The 18,525-nt window shown below is 43.0% G+C and overlaps 1 protein-coding gene across 1 annotated transcript in view; it reads left to right on the top strand.

Annotated features, from left to right (window-relative positions):
- Positions 1-18,525, top strand: part of sez6b (seizure related 6 homolog b) — a 141,005-nt gene that overhangs the window by 99,396 nt on the left and 23,084 nt on the right. Inside the window, exons 5-8 of the mRNA XM_056374528.1 lie at positions 8,920-9,105; positions 11,213-11,381; positions 14,798-14,964; positions 17,939-18,133. Coding sequence (XP_056230503.1) covers positions 8,920-9,105; positions 11,213-11,381; positions 14,798-14,964; positions 17,939-18,133 — 717 coding nt within the window. The remainder of the gene's footprint in view (positions 1-8,919; positions 9,106-11,212; positions 11,382-14,797; positions 14,965-17,938; positions 18,134-18,525) is intronic.

Below are 18,525 nucleotides of genomic sequence, written 5' to 3'. Positions count from 1 at the left end.
ACATTTTGAAATTGAAACTGATGTTTAATTCTCTGGTGGGGAACAGTAAGACGAGAGGTGACACCAGTCATGAAGCTGCTGTTATTTATAGGCTGTTTTAGCATCTGCTGTGTCAAAGGAATGACGACGACGAAGTGTGTGATTTCCATAGAAACCAGCTGGTGTTTAAATTGATATTTTTCCCATAAATATACATTCAACATGTTTTGGTTTTTTTTCGAAATTATTGCAAACTTATTAAAGACTCTGGAGCAGGTTTTCTTTTCTTCAAAGACCTCTCTGCATATTTAATACATTTGTAAAAAGTTTCCAAAAGCTTGTTTTCAGATTGTCATCACAGGTGATCGAGTTCAGACTGGTGGATGAAAATGGCGCTTTTATCCATTTACTTTTAAATCTACGATGCAATAAAGCGTAGAGACAAGTGAAAGGGGGTCTGAAGACTTTCTGAAGCCAGTGTAGGTAGAGACGGTTCAGTTCACACCACAGGCCCTTCATGCTTCATAATCTCATTATTTTGGATGAAATTCATCCTCATCATCATTGTCCTTCCGTTCCCACTCTGATTCAGACGAGCTGTCGCGGCACCAAAATGATGACGAATCTCTCGGAGCGATGATGTATTTCATTGTTCCCTTTAAAAAACCACTGAATGTCTCCTGCCTCGGGATCTGATGTTGCACCTCTCGCCCATGTGATCCTGATGGTTTCTTATAATACTTAAAATCCCGCGCAGCTATTCGCCGCCCAGAGTTGACTGTACAGTAAATAGACTCCACATTTCAAAAGCCCAGCTCCGTCCGACACGGCAGAGGTTGTGACATTGTGTGAAATTGAATCTCATCACTGAAGGATATTTCCCACCCACAGTGTCCTGTCTTGTACAAGCCTGTCACGCCCAATTATTTTCAATGAGCTTCGATGAGCGAGGCGTGAATGAATCCCCTGTCAGTTCCTTTATTGATGTCTGGACATGGAGAAAGATGTTTCTATTTTTCATCAGTCCATGTAAAATGCAACACTGCTAATAGACCATTTGTCTCTGTTAGCAAAGGGAATATAAAACAGAGCATCTGCAGGGCCGTCTGGACTCAGTACAGTAAACTTAAGCTTCGCAGCCTGATTTAAAACACTGGGACTGAGTCCAGGAGATGTTTGCAACAGCATTGTTAAGATTTAAATCCTTTTGAGCCTGTAGAAAAGCTAAATGTGCATGTGTATATCCAGAGAAACAGATTCCTTGACTGCATTTTCAATTGGGAATAAAAAGCAAAGTGCAGCCTGGAGTGACACAGCTGTGTGTTTATCGTACAACAACACCAGGAGGTTGATTAATGGGCGACGTCAGTGATTCAGTGTCGCACCTCCATAAAGTTAAAGGACTCAGCGATGAACTGAAGCAGCAGAGACGAAAACATCCCGACTTTTTGTCCTTATTTTGGGGGTCAAGCTCCTACATTTCCCATAATGCAAATCAACACTTTTTGTTTTTCACCTCCTTGCCGCAGTAAATGACTTTCACATGCCGCACATCCAGTTCTACGAAACAACTCAAGGTCCACTTAATAGCTCCTTTTTTCTTTTTTTCCCCAGAGCTTTCAACTGCATCTCATGGTCTCCATCATCACATCTGACATCATCAGGGTTGTTTTTCTCCAGAGGTGTTTTCACTTAGTGTAAGTTCAGGCAGTTTGTTTGATTAGATGTTCCCCTAAACCCCTCACATACCCACTGTTAAACATAAGATTTACGGATGTTCCCTGAACACCTCACATGCAGGCAATTAATGCTATTTCTATAGATTCACTTCCGTGTCACGGGACTACGTTTCTACTACTACTGTTCATCGTCCGACCTGCTACCTGGTTGTCGTGGTTCACTCTCACTGCTCTTGTAGCGTCGTTTTGTGCCACAGCAGGAAGCTGTTTTTGAAAAGCTCTAACAGAAACCCACTGTACACTTCCTGCTCGGCACCAAACAGCAGACATCACGCTCCAGCAGGAGGAAGGTCAGGACACATTATCCCGATAACACAGTTACGCTCTTATTGCATAGCTGGTCCTTTGTCTTGTGCTGGTTGTGAATAGAGAGCTCCTGGAAAATGACTTTTTAGCAGCTTTTAATTTGCCGCAGCACTCTCCACCCTGCTGAGCTGAAGTGCTTCTCTTTGTAATACAGTTATTAATGAAATGTTGGTAATAAGAGACCAAAATTTTCTAATCTCTCTCTCTCTCTGCCTCCCCCTCTCCCTCGCAGACCCAATTTTCTCTCAATCAGCAGCAAGTATAAATTAGTTTCAGTGGCCATTTATACAAATTTACATTTCATTTCCTTTGCCACATCCCACATTTTACATGCATATGTACGAACCTGCTGTAATACAACCTGCATTAACCCTGAAGTGTATTTTTTAGTGGCGCCGCTTCGCCTTTGTTTGCACAAAGTCGCAGTAACTATGATGAACATCTGTTTGATGTATGAAGGCTGCAGATCAACACCTTTACATCCAAACCTGAACCCTAACCCACGAGGTCAAAGTTCTGGACTAAGAAACATACTGATGATGAGAACTGACAGTGTTTAATGTGGAAAAGATTCGTGCACTGGGGAGCACGAACCAACAGTTCATACAAAATACAGTTTGAAGTTTCTTCTGTACTTTATCCTGACATAGAAAAGGTCTGTTTCAAATTAAAAGCCTTCTATTGGTTCAAAGGGTGTGATCCCTCCCCTTCCTGGTGGGCGTCAATGTGAAACATCGACAGGTAGCTAGCATCGACCAACAGTCTGCATGTGAGGCGTTTAGGGGACTTTTTCTAAATTGTCTAACATAGTGGGCTGGTGAGGCATTGAGGGGTCATCTAATGTGTGTGTGTGTGTGTGTGTGTGTGTGTGTGTGTGTGTGTGTGTGAGAGAGAGAGAGACTGGTTGCTGTAGAAGCATCTTGCTGCAGACCACAGTGCTGGACTGATTTTCTGACATTTCTGTTCTCTTGTTATCAGCCCTAAAATAGAAATGATGCCAAATATTTAACCGTCCATTACATGAGGAGTGGATAGGGTAAAGGATGGAGGGTAGAGGATGGAGGGTAAAGGATGGAGGGTAGAGGATGGAGGGTAGAGGATGGAGGGTAGAGGATGGAGGGTAGAGGATGGAGGATGGAAGGTAGAGGATGGAGGATGGAGGGTAGAGGATGGAGGGTAGAGGATGGAGGGTAGAGGATGGAGGGTAGAGGATGGAGGGTGGAGGATGGAGGGTAGAGGATGGAGGGTGGAGGATGGAGGATGGAGGGTAGAGGATGGAGGACGGAGGATGGAGGGTGGAGGATGGAGGGTGGAGGATGGAGGGTGGAGGATGGAGGGTGGAGGATGGAGGGTAGAGGATGGAGGGTAGAGGATGGAGGATGGAGGATGGAGGGTAGAGGATGGAGGGTAGAGGATGGAGGGTAGAGGATGGAGGGTAGAGGATGGAGGACAGAGGATGGAGGGTGGAGGATGGAGGGTGGAGGATGGAGGGTGGAGGATGGAGGGTAGAGGATGGAGGATGGAGGATGGAGGGTAGAGGATGGAGGGTAGAGGATGGAGGGTAGAGTCTTTAAAAGCAGAATTCAGTGTTGGGCTGCAGTAAAGACGTGAGCATCAGCTGCTGGGGGAGTCTTCACGGTCCCTGTCATTACAGAGCCCATATGTTCTTCTTTGACTGGCCGTCGGAGGACCAGAGCTCTGGCTGCTACTGGGTGATTTACCTCTGGGTGGGAGGTCCAGTGCTCCGCACCATGTTCGGCTAATTGAAAGACAAACGGCGGGGCGATCTCGCTATAACAACACGTCCATGTCCCGCAGCCACAGGCCCCCGCTGAGCTGACAGGCTGCTGCAATAAAGCATAAATAAAATGGATTGTGCGGGTGGGGGTGGGGGCGGGGGCGGGGTGGGCTCACTGACTCTCAGGGAGTGAACGAATAAAGGAAAAAAGATGCAACATAGATGAGACCACAGTCTGCCAGCAATTTGTTTCCTCCCTTGTTTGTTTCTACCCGGCTCGTCCCGCATCATCGTGGTTCTCCGCTGAACGTCTGATCTGTGTGGGTGTTTCTGTGCCTCCGTCCTCTCCCTCCTGCTGGCTATTTATCATAGTTGATGGGCTCTCGAGGATGAAGTGAAGCGGGAGGGGGGAGGGGGGAGGGCGGCGGCGGCCCCAGTGGATTCTCCTCGGAGCAGCTATTGTCGGTCTTCTCCAACTTTGTGTTTGTTTTCTGTCTCTGTGGAGACGCAGACCGTTCTCCCGGTAGATCGCAGTGAAATTAGGACAATGCTGGAAATGTGTGGAACGCAGATGAAACGGGAAACATGGCGAGCATCCCTTCTGTTTAAAACCACCTCTGATACAATGTCAGCTCCTCCTTGAATACATCTAGTCGCTCTGTCATTATTTATACGATTATTTTTGATATCAGATGAAACTATTCCACTGTAGATTTTACTCGACAGTCAGACAGAGATGCTGCTAACTCCCTCAGAGGAATCCCATTAGCTTAGCGACGCTGTAGTGCTGCTGGTTTTTTGATGTTGTTTTCAAAGCTTTTTCATCCCCTGTTGTTTAATATTTTTGATAACAAGGTCAAATTTTAAGTTTAGACTTTACTGTTTTTCCAAAGAGGAACAAACATTACACTTTATTCCACATTCATGGGGTCACTACCATAAGAAACCATAAGGACGCTATATGGTACAGATACAGTTTGTTTTCAGGCTTTTAGTATTCAGCAGGTATTTTAAAGGGTCCCATATTTTACACCTGTGTTATATTTGAAGTGTTGGAGGTGTTCTGTACTAAAATCACAGGTATTCATCTTCCGAGGCGCATGACCATCCATCTGGTCAGTAGCCGGGACTCAGGAAAATTTCAGCTTCTACCTTTAGGTGGAGGAACGAGTGGAATATTTCTAACATATATATGTATAAAGTTTGGCATTTGCGTCTGTGACTAAGTGACCTTTTCAGACAATTATAGCATATGTACCATAAATGAAGCATGATACACTCAGAATAAGCCTGAGGTCTTTTACCCTCAAACTCGGCGGTGCAGCTGCTCCGGAGCGAAGTCCGGAAACGAGCTGCGAGCTGCATTAATCTCTGCGGGCTGTCAGCTCCTCGCAGTAAATGCAAGGCCAACGGTCAGCAGAAATAAATGCTCCGAGGGACCAAATGAGATTAGAGATGAAGTTTGATCCTTGCGGAGCAATTGCACATGAAAGCCGTATCACAATGTGACCGCAAAATAAATAAATTCAATTTGCATCCGCTTGCTACAGGGGACCATTAAACATCTCAAATTATCGTTCTTCCCGTGCGATCCGCACTGTGGCCACGAGGCCTGATTAGATACAGCGGAGGCCGACATTTTCTCACGGCGGTCGTAGAGAGGCGGCTTATGGCCGGTCTGGGGCTTGTGTTGGTTTAGCAGCTCAGGAGCAGCAGAGGAAACAGTAATACATCCTGCTGAAGTGCTGATAATAACTGCTGAGACTTTACAGCTCTGGCAGCAGTAGAATTCCTAATGTGGAAATCGACAAGTCAAAACAAAAAGATAAATCTCACAGTTAAAGGTTTGTATTTGACACTTTTCCTTTATTGGAAATGTTGATCCATAAGAAGATATATTTGTGGTTTGAAGAACCAAAAACCATCTGAGTGATCTAATCAAAAATATATGTTCATGAGAATGGGATGGACGGACAACCCCAAAACATAATGTCTCCGTTCCTGGCTGTTGCCGACGCAGAGACATCAAAATACATGAAAATCTAATTTTATACAATATGAGACCTTGAAGTGAACGGGATTTAATTCCATCATCAACACATATGGATCTTACTGCTGCTGACTGAAGATCTGCAGCGTGTCACTTACAGACACTGAGAACAGACAGCTGACCCACAGGAAGTTAAATGTTCATGATGCATCACACAGAGCCAGTTACTCCTCTGATCAGTCGGCTGTTTCATTTACTGAGTCAAAACATCAGAGTATCATGTGACCTGACTGGTTGAATTATGACGGGCGAGTTTTCTGTTTTGGCTCGAGGAACAGGGCAGAAAAAAATCCCGGGTCATATATGCGTCAGGATCGTGACTGGAGGGATTTGACAGCGTGTGAAAGTGGAAGTGATGCAGAGAGACGCATCAGGAGCAGATCCAGTCCAAATGCAAACCGTCCTCCCGTCCTGGGACGTTTGGACGCAGCAGCTCAGCTGAGCTCTGGTGATCACGCGTGATAAAATAATCTTTACTCAGAGATCCGTAAACAGACTTTTGTGGGTGGAGTAAAAGATGCACCTGTTATCCAATCTGTAATGTAATGACCAGACTTTCTGTATTTGGGTAAAGTGACAACAGAAAATATATCAAACCTTAATAAATGGTTATATATTTAAAGTTTGATGGGAAGGAAAAAGTATCTGTACCGCTGCTGTTTCTCCAAACACAACCCGTTTACTCCCCCTCGCATCAGGAGCACTTCTGGAGCAGCAGTTCTTTCTACGGCGGCCCTGAACGCTCTCCACACTGCAACTGACGAACACAAGAGAAAATTCAGAAAAACATCTTTATCAATTCGACAACACACGCGCCGCAAATACTCACAACACAATGGAAGTGTTTCCAGGGAACACAAAAATACATACACCCACGTGCACTTGTTCAATGCTTTTAACTTCAAAAGTCAGGAGGCATTGAACAACAAGCTGGTTCCACCCTGGTTCATCACTTTTTAGTGTCCCCTGGAAACGCTTCCTGCCACTTGCAGTGTCTTTGTTGTGAGTATTTGCGGCACGTGTGTTGTCAAACAGACGAGGATGTTTTCCGAATTTGTTTGTGTTTTGTCTGTTTGCATGTGTTTTCTTAAGCTGCGGTGCATTGAGCCCTCTGAGCCACCGTAGGTTTCCTCATTTGAATGTTTTTTGGTGTTTGTTGTGTTTCCCTCAGGCGCCAGGACGCCACAGTGGAAAAGTGTTGAAATGAAATATATCTATGGACAGAATAGATGCTCATCTCAATTTCAAAAGGAACCCTGTTGTTGAACTTCAGGTCCAATTATTGCAGCAATCAAAACCAGTTCATGAAGGTTATTTTTACATTGTCATTCAGTGTGCTCTGTTCATTTTCAGCTTTTATATTTTTGCTTCTCATCTCTCTTTGTTGGAGACACAAACAACCCGCTGGACTCCAGCTGCACAGCACAGCGCAGGTCCGCCTGCACCCTCCAGTATGAAAGAGAGAGAAATAAAAGCAGAGCTTATCAATAACCTTTCATTAAAACCAAAACTTGATGAATGGCCGTAAGGTCTAAGAAGACAAGACAAAGTGATGTAGCATATAGCCGGCATTTTCCCGCTCCGGGGCAATTTGTCTCTGTGAAAGCTCTCTGTTAGCACTCAGTGCTATCATAGCACAATGCTACCATGATGGCTCTTTTATCTCTTTCTATTCTCCAGTGAGTCTGTGAGTTTCATAGTTTTTGGTTGGCCTGGATATTAATAGCTACAGCAGACCATGGTAATGACTAGCTCAGGGAGTGATAGGACGCAGCTCCAGCAGCTGCTGCTGCTACGGCAGCACTAGTCCGGGATGATGCTCTAATGAGAAATACTATAAAGACCAACACTGCCTTTCTTATCTCTATTTTCATGAGACACTACAGTGCTGGCATCATCCCTCAACACTAACAGAGCGTTGGAAGCGGCGCAGGTCATAGGTTGTCATTTATTGGCCTATTTAATCTCCCTACATATTTCCTTGCCTGAGGCACGGCGCTGTCCCCAACAGACAGAATCAATAGCAGCCCCTCTGCTAAGCCATCCAAGGGCTCACAATAAAACTAGGACAATTACAGTGAGATGGATCAGAGACTTTAGCAGAAATATATTATTAATTTGTTTGGCCCGACACCGGGAGGCTGAGGGAAGACGGATCATTGGCAATAAAAAAAGCCAGTTAGTTAACTGGTCAGCCGAGAGCCGGCCCAGACGTCTTCTCCCACACACTGACGTGACAGACCTTTGTCTAAGTGTGTGTGTGTGTGTGTGCGCATGAGTCTTAATGCTACTGCACAGATCCGGCAGGCGGTATCCACAGGGGGGACGCTGGCACACTAAATGCCACTGTGGTGTTGCTGTGTATTTTCCACTCGACATTTGTTGTTTTATTTACCTCTGTTGATGCAGACATCTTCATTCAAAATGATATATTATAATATGTCGGGCTGTAAGTTGACATTTTCAGAAAATAAGGTCATATATATTTGAACATATTAAAGGTCCCATATGAGCTGTCCATGTGTTGTTTGATTATAAAGCAGTGAAAGCAGTAGTGGTAGTGAAAGTATCAAAGCCTCAGTCCACAGAGAAATGCACACAGCCTGTATTCAGAAACTGAGCTTTAAAACCAGCCGTCAGGACTTCTGGAACTTTGTGATGTCACAACAGAGCAGTCACCAAGCCCCGCCCACCTGGACCCACCATCCAAACCTTTACAGGATTTGGTTTCTCTGAGTGTTTTTACCTGAAATCTGCTTTATTTTTATTGGATCACTCAGAAAACAGGCTCAGAGCCTCCTCTCTTCTGATTGGCTCACCGACCTGTTGTTACTAGAGCTCCAGAGAGAAGCCTGAGAGAGGAGATGTTAAACTACATGACTTGATTCAATGGTTAAAGTGTTGGAATCAGTGCTGTGGAGAAAGTGCATTATACTGAATTAATCACGTGAGCCGTTAAAGTGCAGGTAATGTTGTTTTTTACTTGTCAGTTTCTTTGGTTCTTTCGTTTCTTTCATTCCTTCCAGCTTCTGTAAACAAGCCTCACCTGTTCAGCTCAGTTCTCTCTCCATTTCTGTCTTTACCTGTTTCATCCTCTGTCTCTGCAGTCTTCGTGCTCAGCTGCGTCTTCCCCCGGCGGCCTCTTTACGGTGATGTGTCAGTGACCAGTCTTCACTCTGGAGGGGAGGCGTTCTTCTCCTGTCTGAGCGGCTACCAGCTGCAGGGCCCCGCTGTGCTGACCTGCCGCAATGCTAGCACCCCCTACTGGAGTGGCAAGGAACCGCACTGCCTAGGTAAGGTCACCACAACCTGGAGGAAACAGTCAAAGCCGACCCTCGATATCCACAGCGTCACAGACAGGAACTAGACACTTGAAGTTCATTTCAAATTATTATAATAATGTCCCTGTAAGTATTTCTACAATAATTACATTTTTAATTATATTTCATTTAAAGACTGTCATAGTCACAACTCTGATGTAATTGCTTTATATTTATTTCTGTGAATCAGTGTTATTCACATATTGTTATTAAAGTAATGAGTGTGTGACTGTATTTAAATGGATTCTCTTTAAAGGTCAAACCATTTGTAGTCTTCATATTCTATATTTATTGTGATATTTGCAAATTTTGTAATTGATCTCTTATTATGATAATGTGAAAATTTAAACATATTGTTAGTATTATTAGTAATTAAAATTACTTTTTATTTTGTTATTATAATCATTTTAATTTGACTTTATACCATACGTTATAATAATATTACAAAATAATATAATAACACATAGTATAATAACGAAAGAAAATAATAACTACTACTAATAATAATACTATATTTATTTAAACTGTGATAAATACATATTTGTAAACAGTAGACTGAGATGTAGTGATGAAACCGATATCTTTCGTCACATTATTTTCAATAATAATAGTAATAAATAATTCTTTAAATGTTTAATACATGTATAATAAGAAGACATATTAGCATTACCATAATAAATAGCATAAACATTATTAGCAGAATTGGCTTTAGCTCTTTGATAAATCAATATAATAATAATACTTATAGCTTAAACTGCAAATAACAACAAAAAATGTTTCTTTTACAGCATTAGCATTATTATTAGCATAGTTATTTATAGCGTTACATACACATGCATCAATATTATTATTAGTCCTTTTAACTCACTGTGGACAGAGACATGACGAAAATTACTAACTAAACACAAAACTTAATTTACAATGTTAGCATTACGAGCTGTTAGCATTACTTACATCTGTTAGCATGGTATACCATTGTGGTGGCGTTTTGTATTGTGAGTCAACTTGGCCTTTTAGACTCAACAGGTCTTTTACTTTCAGAATTTCTTTCTTATTTTTAGTGTTTTTTCTGTCCTTCAGTTTTTCACACAATTCCCATCAACACTAACAACATTACTGCAGCAGCCGGGAGTTATCTATTGGACCTTCAGGTCCTTTGCATGACAGCCATAGACAGACGGACCTGGACTCCCACAGGCATGCGTGGATGATGGATGTTTTTTTTTCTCTTCTTTATCTGCTCCGATGAGGCCGGCTGATGAATAAAAAGTGACAATTTTGCTCCTGACCACTCGGATCGCCTCTGATTCACAGCGCAGGGAATGTGCCTCTGAAAGCAATTTCTAAGATCGAGTTTGTGTGGCTGTGCATCTGTATCTCTGCCATCTCGATTGTGTGTGTGTGTGTGTGTGTGTGTGTGTGTGTGTGAGTCAGAGCATAAAGCAGGTGTATTGAGGTGTGATTACTGAAGGCTGGGCAGGATGCCACTGGGTTTACTCTTCCTGTTCTGCTTTAATTAAGCTTTGTCTGCATGAGTAACCTTGACCTGATCAGCTGGGAAACAACACACACACACAAACAGAAACCCACACACACCTTTCTGTACCTGCAGTGTATCACTTATGATCTTATCTTTTTCACCTAATTTCTTGGTTCTCTTCATGAAAAATAAACAGATGATTGTTTTGACACTTCCTGTTTGACCTTTTTCACTCTTAAATTGAAACCAAAGGTCTTGGATGCAATCTGCAAATCCACAGATCCACTCACTGACAAATTACAGTCTACAGTAATCACCCAGTGTGAAGAATTACATCAAATCAAGAATAGTTTAGATTCTATGATTACATTTTTAATGCAAATTTTGCTGTTAAAAAGTCAAACGGGGAGCAGCAGATAGCAAACAGGTTATTTCAGATCTTAAATCAGACAAATAAGGTTCATCTGAGATCAGCAGGTTGATGGGGGATGGGACACTCAGCAGGAGTCTGTGAATTTGATTGAATTTAAATTGAATGTGAGAAAAAAAACAAACAAAAAAAAAACATAGTGCACTTTTGCTTCTCCTCTCGCTCTTCAGCTGCCTGCGGTGGTTTGATCAGGAACGTCACAGTCGGTCGGATCATCTCTCCTGGTTTTCCCAGCAACTACAGCAACAACCTGACCTGCCACTGGCTGCTGGAGGCCCCCGAGGGCCAGAGACTTCACATCCACTTTGAGAAGGTGGCGCTGGCTGAGGACGATGATCGGTAAGCAGGGCGTCCAGCTTTTTTCTAATGTGGTTAACTCTCACCGCTTTCATGGCGTCTAAAAAACCTGCTGTGCACCTGCTCAGCACCAAATGGCAGAAAGATACAGTCAGCAACTGGCTAGTGAAGACAGTGGAGCATTTAGCAGCTGCAGGAGTCAGGTGTTTCCCCCTGGAACAGGTGGAGACCAAAAACAGAGGTAAAAAAAAAGCAGGAAATCTGGATTAAAGTCGCCAGAAACTCGACTCCATATGAAAGATAATGTTTCTGCGAGACTGGTGGATGTGTTAATTAGCAACAATTCGGTAAAGAGTTCACCACATCAACCTAAAAGGTGATATCGATGTTGTGTTCTGTAATAGTTCCCCTACAGCGGCAGATGTACCAGACCTTGGTTGTCATGGTTACAATAATAAACACGCATACTGTACCAGCATCATTGCATGAGACCTTTGTTGCCGTGGTTACTATAATAAACAGTCATGGCTCGGTTAGGATTAGTGGTTTGGGTTAAAGGTAATTACTTTGTCAATAATAGACGATTTTTGTTGTCATGGTTACAATAATAACAATACAACGGATTAAAAGAAACAATATAAACTGCTACTTTCACATGGGAATTGAACACCGCTCTCTTGGGTCATGTTCCTTTGTTTTGTTGACCCATCCATCCACCACAACCTCCTCCCTACATGGACTGTCTTTATACTACGTCTCTGGACTTCTTCCTTTGCTCCTGTTATAATTACTATGCACAAGAGATGTTGCCTAGCAACAAAACGTAACTATTGGTCATAATAACCTGCTGCACAGACTAACTACAGGCTCATTGTTTTTGAAGGACAGTCTCAAACAATCAGTTACTGCAGGTTTAAAGATGTTCACATTGACAAACAACCAAGAGAAAGGTAAAAGCTTTGGATTATTATTTGCAGTGAGTTTTAATGTTGCATGATGGTCAAAATTTTTACTTCAGGGGCTTAAACTCAAGAAGCCCATCTAATCCAATTTTATTCCTGTTTGATAAATGGTCTAATGTCGATGTCTCGTGGGTTAACGGGATGTTTTAACTTCCTGTTCAGTCGTGCGTCATACCTTCTGGTTTCAGTAAGAGCATCTTTTCAGACGACTCCTCGGGGTAACAACTGGCTGTCAGTGCAGCTCGTGGCGGTGACAGTACAGTGTCATTTAAGCAGCATGGAGCTCTCATAAGAGAGGACTGAAAAGACGAGCCACAGGGGGGAAAATTAGCTGAATAATCCATTTTGTATACCAGCCAATAGCTGCTCCGGGCTGCTCTTATGCTCCTGCTACAAATATAGACCCCGTAGATATGAAGAGACATCTGGACAGCTCTGAGGAAACTGAAAAGATCAGGAAGAAGTGATGATGTGGTGAGGATAGAGAATTGGCACGGGTGTGAAATATGAAAGCGTAATGAGGTCTGATGGCTTCTCAAAGACAACGATTCCTTGTTAGCCATCTGCTCCTTTAGTCTTTTCATACATACCACTTCAGTGACTTTAGTAATGTGAGCTCGATCAGATCAACACAACAGAAGAGCAGCAAAATCATCAGCAGGAATCATCAGCATGTCTTTGATTGGATGTCTGGCTCCACCGTCATTTCCAGCCGCAACAGGGCCTTGTGAGTCTGTGTGTGAGTCTGTGTGTGTGTGTGTGTGTGTGTGTGTGTGTGTGTGTGTGTGTGTGTGTGTGTGTGTGTGAGTGTGTGTGAGTGTGTGTGTGTGTGTGTGTGTGTCACCATGGTGAAATGTGGTCCTGGAAACACCTAGTGTAGGAGGAGGCAGCGCAGAGGTGGAGGTATCGGAGGTCGTTTCATCAACTCTCTGGACCTTTTCGGGGGGGAATCACTTTTGTTTCATAACTAAACCGAAGAGGAGGAACCAAAACTCTTCCCCTCACTTCAGAGAAATAAACCAAAGAGAAGGAAGAATATTCACCTTCAGCTCGGTTCAGTCAGTGTGACTAGAAACACGACGAATAAATGTAAATACAGGTTTTAGTTTGACGTGGAGACTCTGTTATGCTGTAACACACCTACCTGAGAGGAATAATTTAAGTCATCAAAGGCAGCGGGGAGAGATCAATGCGCGGGGAACCATAAAGGAACAGAGCCACGGGGTGGGGCCGCCACCGGTGGAGGGGCTGTGACACCCAGAGGAGGAACTGACTGCTTCAATAGATCCACCAACTGCAGATGACAACACTGCATTAGGCATCAGCGGGGTCACAGCTGTCTGCCGTGGAATTTAACATCAGTAGAAATTCTGATGTAATTAATGATCGTAAGTGGGTTAATTTAAAAGGGTAAAAACATGAACTATAAAATTATTATTCAAACTGTCTGTTGAAAACAGTGGCGTTGCTCCTATCCCCCTTTTTAATACAACCCTTGTTATGCCTATACAAATAACTGGATCAAAAAGTAAACACGTGCATCTGCAGTGGTAATTTAGTGTAACGTGTTAAGTAGTAAATGATAAGTGTTTATTGCACATTTAAAAAGAGATATTTGTACATTTTGCTAATGCTACATCATCAACGTTAGCATTAACAGCTGTTTACTTAGCATTCTTGCCAAGAGCTTCAGCCATTGTTACGTTTACAATACAAGAGGTATTAATAATACATCCCCTGAGCAGCGCTGCATCTTCGGGGTGGACCTGGTGCTACAGTGACTCGGTATCGGAAAGTGACGAGACAGGCCAACTGGGCTGAGGCTAGCTGGTTAGCATGCTACAAAAGCAAAACAAAAGTGTCACTTTCCAGCGCTGGAGAGTTTGAAGAGTAAAGGAATGAATAGCAAAACATACAAATAGCTCCTTTAAAGATCTCTTCACATTTCAGCCTCTTTTCTCAACATACTCTCAATTCTGTGTGAAGCTTTCACCATGAAGTTTTCACAATGTTATAGAACATTATTTCCATCACAAGACACAAGTGGGAGCCATGATCCCTACACTGGAAAAAGCTTAGTGTATTTCATAATAAAAGAAAATGGAAAAGTATTGCACTGGAATTATATTTTTATTTGCAGAATTAAGGTGAATTACTTTCCAACAGCTGTTAAAAGTGTTTGCTGCAACATAGACGTACTGCAATACAGTATTAGAATTTAAAACAAGGGATTAGAACCTGTTATATCTTTCAAAATGACTGACTGGTAAAATACAGGCAGGCATCAGGAACACGTTTGCAAAGGGAGACATACTAAGACAATCCAGCAACTAAGTGGGGAAAGAAGAGAGGCTGGGGTAAATACAGAGGAGCAAATGATTGAGAACAGGAAACAGGAAGATCTGTGAGGAGGGGGAAAGCCTGAGGACATCTGGTGGACGGATGGAGTATGGCAGGAGACAGAAATCTAACGACTGCTCGCTCTCTTTCCTCTAGGCTGCTGATCAAGAACGGTAACAGCATAGACGCAGCTGCCCTGTATGACTCATACGAGGTGGAGTATCTGCCTAATGAGGGTTTACTCAGCTCGTCCAGGCACCTCTTCATTGAGCTGACGACAGATGCTACAGGCACGTCCACTGGCGTTGCCATCAGGTACCAAGGTAAGATTTAGAGCTAAACACGGAGAAAACAATGCAGAAGATGCAATCAGACAGGAAGTACCATGAAAACACACTACTCCATATGAAAAGATGTGAGCTCATTTTTTTTCCAGAGGCCGGGAACAGCTTAGCATCAGTCAGAAACTTTGACCTGCTGTGAATTCTCAGTGAATTGTTGATTTAAAGACATAATTAACACTTTCTGCAGAATATAGTAAGAAAGCCGACTGGTAAATGGAGGTTAGGAATTCTAGTGATGATGAAATTCATGTAATCAAGGCCGACACGAGTGCCGCAGCGCTGGACTGTGTGAAAGCAGAGAAAAGCTCCTTTCAGACGGTGAAAAGAAAACGAGGTTGGTAAAAGGAATATATGAAGACGTGGTCTGAAGAAAACCTGGCAGGTGTCTGAAAGGTGGAAGTGCTGTAGTAATGATAGGAGACTTTCTATAGGTGGATAAGTGGAGCTCTTCTATTATTATAAATAAACTGGTCTAATGTGATAACATTAATTAAAATTCTTTCTTTTGTTTGATGATTATATGGCTGGAAAAGTTAATCTTAACACCTTCAAATAGGATTATAATGCCGTTATGTATCACGCTGCACTTACAATAAAGTGTTTTAAATTACTCATTATCTCAAAGTATTACGGAGGCAAAAACGGCCGCACAATAATTTGAATTTTATCACAAATTCAAATAGAAAATTCAGGTGTCTTTTTTTCCTCTGGTTTGTTTGGTATAAAAAAATCAGTGCTATTTAAAGGTCTCATATTGTGTAAAGGCAGATGTCCATGTGTTCTTTGACTATAAAGCAGGTCTGTATTAATACTGTGAATCCAATCAGTCCATCTAATACTTTCATGGTATTTCATCATAATCTATCCAGTAGATGTCAAGAGATTTTTGTACCACATCTCATGGTGGAGCTGGAGAATAAGTCAGGGGAGCACCAAAGTCTGCCGGGTTTATTCTCCCAGGACCAGGAGTTGTCTGCGCAAAAATGTCACAGCAGGTTGACTGATAGTTGTTGAGATTTTTCAGTCTGAACCAAACTGATGGTCCAACACACCAACAGAACAGACCAACCCACTGACAGTGCCACGCCTGGAGCCGCGCCACTGGCGTTGCTTAAAATCCTAATTTGGTCCAAGGGGAGGAATCCTGGATGAAGCCGAGGCGAGAGGAGGAATCCCAGTGGACGAGTGTGACGGAGCGAGACTGACGCCATGAAACATAATTCAATATAAACCTTTATATTTCCTCAATGGAATTTAATGCAGGAAAGGAAAAACACATTTTGTCAGAACAAAAGCCCCATTACTAAAACACTGTCTGGATAATCAAAAGAAATGTTTCACTTCCATTACTGCCTTCATTGCTGGCAATAATCTTGGCAATAAACACATTATTGGGTGCAGTTAAATGCTTCCTTAGCCGTTGAACGGCCCCTCTCTTTATTGATTTCTCTTTTACGTTAGTTGCTTTTGCAGCAATTTAACGGTGTCTGGGAATAAAAGAATCAAGGGCAAGTCTTTCAGGTGCACAATATTAATTTGCAGCTTCAGAATCCATATGATGTTATTTTACAGTGAGTTTCAAGCGACACTGTCAAGGTGAGATATCACTGAGCTTCTCTTATCTTTTGTCCTCACATTTGTCTCAGCTCTCGCCATCAGATAAGCAGCTTGTCTCCGGTCCACAAGGACCACTTGGAAATACAATCAGTGTAATCTGCTTAGGCCGCCGCTTCACTGCTACAAATGGGATTAGGTCCAAAGGGAGCAGCCATGCATAATTCCAGCGGACCTCATTACGGCCATTAACAGCACGTAATACTGTTCAGCTTGTCTCCAACAGATTTGATAGTCGCTACTTTATCCTGACGAACCATTCCCACGCCGGTAAACAGATAACATCTTTCATGAGTGTTCATTTAGCCGTTTCTAACCGCCTCTTTTTCCCTTGTGCATCTTTCTGCCTCATCTTCAAAAGAACGTGTCCTTTAAGCAAAATTTGAAAGATTCTCGAACTCATTGATTCATCTCAAAGATTATATTTATGGTATTTACTTCTACACAAATTGTATTATAGCTTCTAGAAAGTATACCACCAAGGGATTCTGAAGTTCTGTTGGGGGATTTCAGCACTCAAGAAACCTCGAAGAGGATGACTGGGAGAAACGGTCCAATTGGTTCTTTGTTAATGGACATTATTGGATATTGATTGGCCGTTACAAACACCATGTTCAAGTGCAGGGTGGTTCATAAGTGTTCCAGGTACCAGAAGACCTCAGGCCAAAGATCGATGATTACCTCTGCAGTCCTGACCTGAGACCACCGCCACATCCATCACGGTGAGATGGATCAGATGGCGGGGGAGATTCCTGGACAGACCTTTAACCCAAATATGTAATGAGAATGAACTGGGAACATCTGGCCTTGAGATCTTTAACTCCCACCTCTGGAAGAATTTCTCATGCGTCCTCAGGGAGGGTTGGGGACGTGGAATCTGAGTGGGCCATGTTTAACTCCTCCATTGGGGGGAGGGCGACCTCAGAAGACGCTGGTGAACCCCAGCAGTGAAGGAAGCCGTCAGCCGGAGGTCTACTGCTACACAAAAACCCAGGTGTGAGGGGAGTTTGGAGAGGCATGAATGTCACAACCAAGCTTTGTAATAGGTCCTCTCAATACCTTGAATATCTTCACCGAAATTTATGTCACTGCATCCAAGCTCTTCAGGATATTTCAGTCTGTGGACCGACCAACATCATTACATTACAGCCAGAACTGAACAACTCTCACAAGTACCTCAGATATTATGAACCATTTTCACTGCAGCAAGATAAAAAGTTAAATCCATTAAATGATGGATGTGGCAACTCATTATGGACCATGTTGACCCAGTTCACCTAGCACACAGCTTCTCACTCTCTCTTTGATAAATAACATAACCCGTACCTTCTCTCCACAGCCTTTGCAGCCGGCCACTGCTACGAGCCCTTCGTGAAGTATGGTAACCTGACAGCTAGCGACAACACATGGGCAGTGGGAGCCGTGGTGGAGTTCGCCTGCGACCCCGGCTATACTCTGGAGCAGGGATCGGTCACCATCGAATGCATGGATCCCAACAATCCGCAGTGGAATGAGACGGAGCCGGCCTGCAGAGGTCTGTATGTCTGTGCCCATCCAGATACACCAGGTGCATCCTGTTGTACATTACATCTGTCACACTGACACACTTCTCTTAAGATGAATAGACAGTGTGTCAGCAGGGCTCATGGCAGCTGCAGCTTTAACTATGATGGCTGTTTGTGCCTGTAAAATACACAAACATATAGAATGATTTCATTCAGTGCAAAAGTACCAAGGTGTAATTTATGCTGCAGTTTCAGTCAGCAAGTGAAAATGCAACAAATTGCTGGGTTGAAACAATCCATACATCGTAAAACAGCATCGATTGGTCATTTTCACATTCACCTGTTCACACCTCAGAGTTTTAGTACAGCTCTATTCACACAGCTTAAGTTTTTGGTATAGATTCTACTCAGAACTCCAATT

The sequence above is a fragment of the Seriola aureovittata genome, chromosome 4, assembly GCF_021018895.1.
Source record: "Seriola aureovittata isolate HTS-2021-v1 ecotype China chromosome 4, ASM2101889v1, whole genome shotgun sequence".
Lineage (NCBI taxonomy): Eukaryota > Metazoa > Chordata > Actinopteri > Carangiformes > Carangidae > Seriola > Seriola aureovittata.
The sequence above is the reverse complement of the archived record's forward strand: the minus strand, read 5'-3'. Positions and strand labels throughout refer to the sequence as shown.